The sequence below is a fragment of the Sus scrofa genome, unplaced genomic scaffold (assembly GCF_000003025.6).
Source record: "Sus scrofa isolate TJ Tabasco breed Duroc unplaced genomic scaffold, Sscrofa11.1 Contig422, whole genome shotgun sequence".
Taxonomy (NCBI): domain Eukaryota; kingdom Metazoa; phylum Chordata; class Mammalia; order Artiodactyla; family Suidae; genus Sus; species Sus scrofa.
Window position 1 is genome coordinate 1 of NW_018085202.1, and position 12,045 is coordinate 12,045.

General features: G+C 35.9%; 1 protein-coding gene across 1 annotated transcript; it reads left to right on the forward strand.

The window, feature by feature from the left end:
• Nucleotides 1–1,473: 1,473 nt before the first annotated feature.
• LOC100156511 (olfactory receptor 2B11-like) lies at nt 1,474–2,694 on the forward strand. The gene has a single exon (XM_001928364.3). It carries the CDS (start codon nt 1,578–1,580, stop codon nt 2,520–2,522), a length of 945 nt encoding a protein of 314 aa, XP_001928399.2. The 5' UTR covers nt 1,474–1,577; the 3' UTR covers nt 2,523–2,694.
• Nucleotides 2,695–12,045: the final 9,351 nt, after the last annotated feature.

The window sequence follows — 12,045 nt, forward strand, 5'->3', positions numbered from 1 at the left end:
ATCTAAGAATTACTCACATGTATTATATCAGAAATTATCAGAAAAAGTTATAAATAAAAGAAAATTGTTCTTGACACAAAATAATGTCTGAATTTTCCTGAAATCCAGTAATGTCTATGAAATTATTGAAGTAGGTTAGTTTTGGATTCTTTTAGTCCTGAGCTAATTTTCCACAACAGGAAAAATGCCAAATTTATCATTCATTGTACTGGGCAAGAAGGAACCTAGCAGTATTATACCTCTATAGGGAATTTCTAGTGTTCTTGACAAGAATTTCCACTGAGGTTTATTATCTCAATGGAAAAAATGTCCCACAGCTCTATAAAGAGTAAGAACACTTCCTTAACAATTATTTTAGAATAAATAGGTTTCCACATCTGAACATATTTAGGATCCTTCAAATCAAATGAATAATATTAAGGACTTATGATAAGAAGACACTGACACAGAGAGAATATTCAATTATTTACCTCCAATTAACATTTCATTCTGATGGAAAAAAAAAAAGATCAGTGTCAATTTTTGCAAGAAAGGGAAATACTACCATGGAATATCAACACTGATTTAAAGAAGGTATGTATTGAGTGGAGCGATTGTTCAGCTTAATCGACTTTACCATTTTGCACAACCTCATGCACTTTTGATAAGAGTGATAAGAATAATTTGGGGAAATGAAAGGGAAGAAAATGCAATTTTACAAGATTTTTTGGCAGAGATAAGTAAATGTTAATATTTGATACAACCTAAAGAAAAATTAATTAAAATACGATGCATAAATAACCTGGACACTGTACCAATGAAAATAACTAACCCAACTAAAGTACTACACTTGCAAAAGGGTAGCCACCACATATTGGACTAATTAATCCTCATGGTACAGAAAGATTGTTGTGATCATTTCTGCTGTACAACAAAGTGACTTGGTTATACACATACACACATCCATTCATTTTCAGATTCTTTTCTCATAAAGCTTATCACAGAATATTGGGTAGGCTTCCCTGTGCTATACAGCAGGTCTTCATTGACTGGGAATCATTTTAACCATGTGTTTTCTTGCTTATGACAAGTTTTATCTTTGCAAAAGTCATTTTATGATTTGAGATACAGGAATAAGGAAAAGCACTCTCTCTTGCTGTTTCTATATGAAGCAGACCAATCCCAGCTAGAGTTCTGAACTTACCTAAATAAACTCAGAAATTCAACCAGAGAATAATAAGGTTAGCAGACTAAGGATGAAAGAAATGAACACATGTGGTAAGTCACACGGGTGGGTTTGTGGGATCCACATTACAAATATAAGAAATCATTAATATCTATAAAAATTTTCATATTACATCTCTAGGTAAATATAGAGATTGTTCATCTTCTTTTGATGTACTACAAAATAATATTTGGGGCATTTTGATTCATGTTTTCATCTTGCAATATCAATTCACATCACTGGAGTTACATCACAGAGAAATCCCTTCATAACTCACTTTATTTAACTGAATAAGTTGACCATCAAGAATATTTAATACTGAAATATACATCTTCATTTTGACTTAAGTCCATGAACAAGAGCAACGACAGTCATGAATGCAAGAAATGTAAGTACTCCAAAGGTTTTCATTCTCTTGGGCTTCTCTGACCATCCCTGGTTGGAAATGCCACTCTTCATAATAGTGCTTGCTGCTTACATCTGCACACTAGTAGGAAATATCTCAATTATAGTGGTATCCAGAGTAGATCCGAATCTTGACAGCCCTATGTACTTCTTCCTTTCCAACCTCTCCTTCCTGGACCTTTGTTTTACCACAACCACCATCCCTCAACTGCTGCTAAACCTCTGGGGCCCAGATAAGTCTATCAGCTACGGAGGCTGTGTGACTCAGTTTTATATGTTTCACTTTTGGGGGGCCACCGAATGCATCCTCTTAGCTGTGATGTCCATGGATCATTACATGGCCATCTGCAAGCCTTTGAGGTACCCAGTCATCATGCATCAGCAACTCTGTATCTTCCTAGTGGTCATGGCATGGCTAAGTGGTTTGGTCAACTCCTTGCTTCAGTCATCCCTCACCATCCAGCTGCCACTTTGTGGCAACAACAAGGTAGATGATTTCCTGTGTGAGGTCCCAGTGATGATCAAGATGTCAGGTACTGATACCACATTCAATGTAGCTATGCTCTCCATTGTGGGAACATTCTATTCCCTCGTTCCCTTGTCACTTATTCTTGTCTCCTATGGGTTCATCATAGCCATAGTGCTCAGAATTCAGTCCTCAGAGGGAAAGAAGAAGACCTTTAACACATGTAGTTCTCGTATTATTGTTGTATCTCTCTTCTATGGGCCAGTAATTAGCATGTATGTGCAACCTTCTGCTGCTAACTCCCAGGATAAGAACAAACTCATGTCCCTATTCTACAGCTTGGTGACTCCTATGCTTAATCCTTTTATTTATACTTTGAGGAACAAAGACATGAAAGGGGCAATGATGAGGCTTCTTGTCTCATTGTACCATCAAAGAAGAGGATAAACATAGCTATTTTTGTACTTCATACTTTCCATATAGGACTTAGAAGAGCCTCTGTTCTAAATTACCTCTTGGTTTTGCCTCGTCTCAAAATTATCCCCAAAGACGTAACTTTTTACTATGTAGCTATCATAAGAAATAAAATAAATATATGGTACTAAATTTAAATTAAATTTATAAAAATATTAAAAATTCATATCTGTATAAATTGTGTCTTAACAAACATATTGAAAATTTTTCTTAAACAGATGTTTTAAAAAAATATCTCGATGTTACAAGTTTTCCCAAGTATAGGCACATTTGATGCACCTGGTCCTATTTGCTAGAAAGACTGTTTTTCAGCTTTGGTACACATCAGAATACTTATACTTTAAAATCACAAACATGACTCCACTGCAGATATCTTGTATCAGAATTTGAGAAATCATGTCCAGAAAACTATTTTTAAAACTTCCTCAGTTAACATCAATTTAAAAGTAGAATTTGTGAGGACCATCACAGGAAAATATTTTTGAGATATTCTTTAAAGACAAAAGTCAGACAGGATCTGACATATGGGAAAAGGTATAGCCCATCTACCCACTCACCCCCCGCCTCCCAAAAAATAGAAGATAGTTTGTTGAATATGTGAAGAATCTCAGATGCTCCAAGCTTTTAAGAAAAATTGTAAACCCACAGGCAGAGAATTTAAAATCACGACTCCTAGCAAATGCTAAGGCAAATGCAAAAAGACCAAGCTGAATATCTAGAAGATACGCTTCCTAATAATTAAATGTTCTATTAAATTCAGCTACGTACTTTGATCAGTAGTATCGTTTATGTGCAATAAAATTTTCAAAATTGGTTTCCTAAAACTAAATTATACAACAAAGAAATTGATAATTGAATTGTTACTATTGATAACTGAATTATCAGTCTGAGTAAGCAAATATCTTAGAATACCTTAAAGCGAACCAAAAGCAAAAAGAAGAAACTGCAAAAAAATATGTAAGAAAATATACGATTTAGAGAAAAAACACATAAAACTAAATACAAACAATAGGACTGGTAGTTGGATTAAAGCAGTAGATGGGAGAGAAATAATTAAGTAAATATTAGGAAAAATGCTTGGGAGTGAGATGTTCCAGCCATACATCAGGCACCCCAGTCCTGAAATCTGACAATGGGAAGATAAACCCCCTTAGCTGGTTTGGAAAACAGTGGGGCTTACAGGAGGGCTGTAAGAAACCAAGACTTCACTCTTAAAGAGAGAGCAGTCTTCCTGTCAAAATGCAGAGGCTGCAGACAGAAAACTGCCTGGGTGTTTTGTCTACAAAACACCTTGGGAGGAGCAAAACTAGCTCCAGGGAGGAAACCACTTTCAGGAAGGGAGTGAAAGCAGCTCAGTGGCATGGCACAAACACTCCAGCTCCAATCCAGCCTCCATGGACACTGGAAAAAGAGTGAAACCAGCACAGAAGAGCAGCCCCAAGCCCTCAGGCCCTGGCAAGGACCCATCGCAACAATCCAAGGTATCCAAGGTGGAGATAACCATCACACCCAGCAGAAACCCAACTCAGTTGGGGCTCCTCTTACAGCCCCCTGGGCCCCAAACCTACCCCCAGTAGGATGGTAACAGCCAGTGAGAATAGGAGAAATGCTCTCACTCTAGTCCTTCCAACTCCAGCCATACCTCACACCAAGGTGGCAGCTGCCAGCACACACCAGGAGAAGATGTAGCCCATGCTCACCTCAGATCCAGCTCTCCCACCAAAGCCACTGGGCACATGCAGAATTCACAGGGATGCCTCAAGACTGGGATAGGAATCTGTTTCACCTAATTTTCATAAAGACAGAGAAAGTTAAACAAAATTAGAAGATAAAGGAATGTGTTCCAAAGAACAAGAAAAAATCTGAAAAAAAAGTGAGTGAAACAGACAAATGTGAACAAATTAAAGTTCAACAAAGAAATCAAAACTATTTTTAAAAACCCTAATTTATGAGAACAATGACAGCTCTGAAGAATTCAATAAACAACTTCAAAAACAGACTCAACCAAACAAATGAGAGAATTGGTGAATTATAAGACTTATTTAAAATCATACTGTCAGGAGAGCAAAAAGAAAAAAAATTAAAAAGAAAGAGAAAATCTATGTGAATTACGGAATACCATTAAAAGATACTATCTATGAATTACTGGAGTCCCAGAAGGAGTAGGAGGGAGAAAGTAGCATAAAGTTTATTCAACAATTGTAAAGATATACTCAGTCAACATCAGAGCACTTAAATATATTAAGCAAACACAAACAGAACAAAAGAGTAAAATAGACAACAATGTAACAAGAGTAGGAGACTTTAATACCTCACTTAGAATCAAGAATGGAACTATCATCAAAACAAATCAATGAGGACACAGGATTGGAAATATACTTTAATCCAAATGAACCTAACAAACATATATAGAACATTCCATCCAACAACAGTAGCACAAACATTCTTATCACGTGTACACAGAACATTTTCCAAGATAGATTGGTCATATGTTAAGTTACAAAAGAAGACTTAGCAAATGTAAGAGGATTGAATTCATAGCAAGCATCTTTTCTGACCACAATGGTATATGAAACTTTTCTGACCACAATGGTATATGAAACTAGATATCAACTAGGATATCTATTCCAGGATGACAACTGGAAAATTTACAAGCATGTGGAAACTAAACAACACACACCCGAACATCCACAGGTCAAAAAAATCAAATGGAAAATCAAAAAATATTTTAATACAAATGAAAACAGAAATACAAAATACCAGAGTTCCCATTGTGGCACAGAGGAAACAAATCCTACTAGTAACCATGAGCTTATGGGTTCAATCCCACTGATCTCGCTCAGTGGGTTAAGGATCCAGTGTTGCTGTGAGCTGTGGTGTAGGTCAAAGACACAGCCGGCATCCTGCATTGCTGTGGCTACAGTTCCGATTCGAACCCTGACCTGGGAACCTCCATATACTATAGGCTTGGCCCTAAAAAGCAAAAAGAAAAAGAAATATAAAATACCAAAACTTACAGGATGCAGCAAAAGCAGTTCTAATTTCCAGTCTATTTTATTGATAGTTATTCAACGTTTAGTTGTAATTTTGGTATTTTCATGAGAGGAGATGAGCTTAAGTCTTTCTACTCTGCCATCTTGTCCCAATCTCCAGCAAAAGCAGTTGTAATAGGTAAGTTTATAAGGATAAAATGAAAGAGAAAGATCACAAACCACCAACATACCTTTACCACAAGTAACTAGGAAAAGAGAAACAAACTAAGTGCAAATTTAGAAAGAAGAAAATCATAATGATCAGAGTAGAAATAAATAGAGATACCATAAAAGCAAAAAAAAAAAAAAGACCAAGGTAAAGAGTTGGTTTTTTGAAAAGAAAAACAAAACTGACAAGCTTTAGCAAGAGTAACTGAGAAAAAGAGAGAGTGCAGAATTATTCACAATAGTTAAGACATGGAAACAAACTAAGCATCCATCAAAAGATGAATGGATAAAGAACATTACTTACATAATATGCAATTATATATAGTTATATATAATTTATTGTTACATAACATTATATATATATATATAATGAAATATAATTCAGCCTTGAAAAAGAAGGAAATCTTGCCTTTTGCAAAAACATGGATAGACCTTGAGAGTATTATGCTAGGCGACATAAAACAGAAAGAGAAAGACAAGTATTATATGTTCTCACTTTGATGTGAAATCAAAAAATCCTCAGAGAAATAATAAGTAAAATGGTAGCTGCTAGGGACTAGGGTTGGGAGAAACAGAAAATGTCAGTCAAAGAGTATAACTCTCAGCTTTAAAATGATAAATTAGTATCTGCGATCAAGACGACAGAGGAGTAGGACATGGAGCACACTTTCTCCCACAAACGACATTAAAAAAAATCTACATACACAATGATTAGCACAGAACATCTACTGAACACTGGAAGAAGACTTCAGACTTCCAAAAAGGTCAACCTCCACATAACTAAGTAGAACAAAAGGGGAAAAGAGAGAGAGAAGGAGGAGGAGGAGAAGGAGAAGAAGAAGAAGAGGAAGAAGAGGAGGGAGGGGGAGGGGAATGGGAGGGGATGGGGAGGATAGGGGAGAGGGAGGAAGAGAAGGGGAAGAGGAAGAGAAGAGAAGAGAAAAAAAGGAATCAGGAAGAACAAACAAAACCTAAAGTCAGCAGAAGGAAGGAAATCATAAAGATCATACACACACACACACACTATATATACAAGACTCCTATATCAAAACATTGTGGTAACCACAAACCAAAAATCTACAACACACACACACACACACACACACACACACACACACAAATAAGAAAAATCAATTAGGGAGTTCCCATCGTGGCTCAGCAGAAATGAATCTAACTAGTATCCATGAGCACAGCTGTTATCTCTGGCCTTGTTCAGGGGTCAAGGATCCAGTGTTGCCATGAGCTGTGGTGTAGGTAGAAGATGCAGCTTGGATCTGGTGTTGCTGTGACTGTGGTGTAGGCCAGCAGCTGCAGCTCCAATATGACCCATAGCCTGAGAACCTCCATATGCTGTGGTTACAGCCCTAAAAAGACAAAAACAAAATAAAAAAGAACTAAAACACAACACTAAAGATAGTTATCAAACCATAAGATAAGAGAATAAAAGAAGGGAAGAGAAAAAAACAACAAAAACAAATCCAAAATAATTAACAAAATGGCAAAAAGAACACAGATGTCAATAATTACCTTAACTGTAAATGGAATAAATGCTCTAACCAAAAGATGTAGCCTGGCTAAATGGATACAAAAACAAGACCCAAATATATGCTGGCCTATAAAGAAGATATAGTATATGCATATACAATGGAATATTATTCATCCATGAAAAAGAATGAAATAATGCTGTTTACAGCAACATGGATGACCCTAGAGATTATCATACTAAGTGAAGTTAGACAGTGAAAAACAAACATCATATGATATCACTTATAAGTGGAATCACTTATAAGGATCCAGTGTTGCTGTGAGCTGTGGTGTAGGTCAAAGACACAGCCAGCATCCTGCATTGCTGTGGCTGTGGTATTGCTGTGGCTACAGTTCCGATTCGACCCCTGACCTGGGAACCTCCATATACTATAGGCTTGGCCCTAAAAAGCAAAAAGAAAAAGAAATACAAAATACCAAAACTTACAGGATGCAGCAAAAGCAGTTCTAATTTCCAGTCTATTTTATTGATAGTTATTCAACGTTTAGTTGTAATTTTGGTATTTTCATGAGAGGAGGTGAGCTTAAGTCTTTCTATTCTGCCATCTTGTCCCAATCTCCAGCAAAAGCAGTTCTAATAGGTAAGTTTATAAGGATAAATGAAAGAGAAAGATCACAAACCACCAACATACCTTTACCACAAGTAACTAGGAAAAGAGAAACAAACTAAGTGCAAATTTAGAAAGAAGAAAATCATAATGATCAGAGTAGAAATAAATAGAGATACCATAAAAGCAAAAAAAAAAAAAAACCAAGATAAAGAGTTGGTTTTTTGAAAAGAAAAACAAAACTGACAAGCTTTAGCAAGAGTAACTGAGAAAAAGAGAGAGTGCAGAATTATTCACAATAGTTAAGACATGGAAACAAACTAAGCATCCATCAAAAGATGAATGGATAAAGAACATTACTTACATAATATGCAGTTATATATAGTTATATATAATTTATTGTTATATAACATTATATATATATAATGAAATATAATTCAGCCTTGAAAAAGAAGGAAATCTTGCCTTTTGCAAAAACATGGAGAGACCTTGAGAGTATTATGCTAGGCGACATAAAGCAGAAAGAGAAAGACAAGTATTATATGTTCTCACTTTTATGTGAAATCAAAAAATCCTCAGAGAAATAATAAGTAAAATGGTAGCTGCTAGGGATTGGGGTTGGGAGAAACAGAAAATGTCAGTCAAAGAGTATAACTATCAGCTTTAAAATGATAAATTAGTATCTGCGATCAAGATGACAGAGGAGTAGGACATGGAGCACACTTTCTCCCACAAACGACATTAAAAAAAATCTACATGCACAATGATTAGCACAGAACATCTACTGAACACTGGCAGAAGACTTCAGACTTCCAAAAAGGTCAACCTCCACATAACTAAGTAGAACAAAAGGGGAAAAGAGAGAGAGAAGGAGGAGGAGGAGAAGGAGAAGAAGAAGAAGAGGAAGAAGAGGAGGGAGGGGGAGGGGAATGGGAGGGCAGATGGGGAGGATAGGGGAGAGGGAGGAAGAGAAGGGGAAGAGGAAGAGAAGAGAAGAGAAAAAAAGGAATCAGGAAGAACAAACAAACCTAAAGTCAGCAGAAGGAAGGAAATCATAAAGATCACACACACAAACACACACACACACACACACACACACTATATATACAAGACTCCTATATCAAAACATTGTGGTAACCACAAACCAAAAATCTACAATACAAACACACACACACACACACACACACACACACACGCACACACACAAATAAGAAAAATCAATTAGGGAGTTCCCATCGTGGCTCAGCAGAAATGAATCTAACTAGTATCCATGAGCACAGCTGTTATCTCTGGCCTTGCTCAGGGGTCAAGGATCCAGTGTTGCCATGAGCTGTGGTGTAGGCCAGCAGCTGCAGCTCCAATATGACCCATAGCCTGAGAACCTCCATATGCTGTGGTTACAGCCCTAAAAAGACAAAAACAAAATAAAAAACAATTAAAACACAACATTAAAGACAGTCATCAAACCATAAGATAAGAGAATAAAAGAAGGGAAGAGAAAAAAACAACAAAAACAAATCCAAAATAATTAACAAAATGGCAAAAAGAACACAGATGTCAATAATTACCTTAACTGTAAATGGAATAAATGCTCTAACCAAAAGATGTAGCCTGGCTAAATGGATACAAAAACAAGACCCAAATATATGCTGGCCTATAAAGAAGATATAGTATATGCATATACAATGGAATATTATTCATCCATGAAAAAGAATGAAATAATGCTGTTTACAGCAACATGGATGACCCTAGAGATTATCATACTAAGTGAAGTTAGACAGTGAAAAACAAACATCATATGATATCACTTATAAGTGGAATCTTAAAACAAAAAGATACTGCAGAAATACTCACAGACTTTGAAAACAAACTTATAGTTACCAAAGGGAACATGTAGGGGGAGGGATGGACTGGGGATTTGGGATTGGCATATGCACACTGGGATATATGCAATGATTGGCCAACAGAGACCTCCTGAATAGCAGAGGGAACTCACCCAATATTCTGTGATGATCTTTATGGGAAAAGAAACTGAAAAAGAATGAATGTGTGTATATGTATAACTGAATCACTTTGTTGTACAGTGGGAATTATCACAACACTGTAATTCAACTATACTTCAATAAAATTTTTAAAAAAGAAAAAAAAAGTGAAGAAGACCTAAATAGATATTTCTCCAAAGAAGATATATGGATGGCCAGTAGGCACATAAGAAGATGCTCAACATCACTAATTATTAGCAAAATGCAAATCAAAACTATAATGAGGTACTACCTCACACTGGTCAGAATGGCCATCATTAATATGTCTACAAATAACAAATGCTGGAGAGGGTATGGAGAAAGGGGAACTCTCCTACACTGTTAGGGGGAATGTAAATTGGTACAACCACTATGGAAAACAGTATGTAGGTTTCTTGGAAAATTAAATCTAGAACTACCATATGATCCAGAAATTCCACTATTGGGCTTATATGCATACATAACCACAATTCAAAAAGATGCATCTACCCCCATGTTCTTTGCAGCAGTATTCATAATACCCGAGACATGGAAAAAACCTAAATGTCCATCACCAGATGAATGGATTGATATGGTACCTATATATAATGAAAATCTACTCAGCCATAAAAAAGAACAAAATAATGCCACTCACAGCCACATGGATATAACTAGAGAACATCATTCTAAGTGAAGTAAGTCAGAACAAGAACGACAAACACCAGATGATATCACTGACATATTGAACCTAAAATAGGGCACAAATGAACCTAACTACAAAACAGAAACAGACTCACAGACATGGAGAACACTCTTGCGGTTGCCAAGGGAGAGAAGGGAGAGCGTGGGATGGACTGGGAGTTTGGGGTTAGTAGATGCAAACTATTACAATTAGAATGTATAGACAATAAGGTTGTACTGTATCGTTTATCCAATCTCCTGAGATAGACCATAATGGAAAATAATATTAAAAAATGAATGTTTATGTATATATATACACACACACATACGTATATGTATGACTGGGTCACTTTGCTATACAGCAGAAATGTGCATAACATTGTAAATCAACTATATTTCAATTAAAAACAATAATAATAAAATAAAATGAATAAATTTGGGGTATCTAATTTACGCCTGGTGACATAATTCACAATACTGTATTATATACTTGAAAGTTGATAGGAGAATAGATCTTAAATGCTCTTACTACAAAAAAAAAATGTATAATAAGTAAGGGAATAGATGGGTTAATGACCATGGCTGTGGTAAACATTTGCAGTATATACATGTATAAATCACCACATTGTACACCTTGAACTTACATATGTTGTACATCAATATCTCGAAAAAACTTAAGGAAAAAATTAAAATATCAATAAGTAAAAAACTCAATATCAAATAAATAAAGGAAAACAGAATTTACCTAATTTCATCAGTCTCTCCACAAGGTTCTCATGAATACCAAATGAAACATAGTAACTTTGTAGTTGAGAATCCTGGCCCACACCATGTTATCCAAGTGTTCAAAATTCATATCACCAATAATAGAAAAATAGGAGTTCCCGTCGTGGCGCAGTGGTTAACGAATCCGACTAGGAACCATGAGGACGCAGGTTCAATCCCTGGCCTCACTCAGAGGGTTAAGGATCCAGCCTTGCCGTGAGCTGTGGTGTAGATTACAGACACAGCTTGGATCCCACATTGCTGTGGCTCTGGAGTAGGCCAGCAGCTGCAGCTCGGATTCGACCCCTAGCCTGGGAACCTCCATATGCTGCAAGTGTCACCCTAAAAAGCAAAAAAAAAAAAAAAAAGAAAAAAATGCACTCAAGCGGACACAATATCACTGCTGTCAAAAATGAATATTCTCATTCTGCATAAACACTAGTCAAATCTAAATTGAACAGTATTGTATGATGTAAATGACCTGTACTCTTCAAAAATATTAAGCTCATTAAAGGCAAAGAAAAACTGAAAAATGGTTCCAGATTAAAGGACAAGAAACGTAACACTCAAATTCAATTTGAAATCCTGGATTTGATCTTTAATTTAGAAAATACTCTCAGGAACACTTAGGACTAGGTTGCATTATACTCCATAGTATTTCAGAAAAATATTGAAATGCACATTAATATTACATTATTATAGACAGAATATCAAAGTACTCATAGCAAAATATTAACATTGTGAAATCTGATGAAAA

What these genes read in the sequence shown, in the direction of transcription:
- LOC100156511 (XM_001928364.3), top strand. Translation starts at nt 1,578, where the DNA reads ATGAATGCAAGAAATGTAAGTACTCCAAAGGTTTTCATTCTCTTGGGC.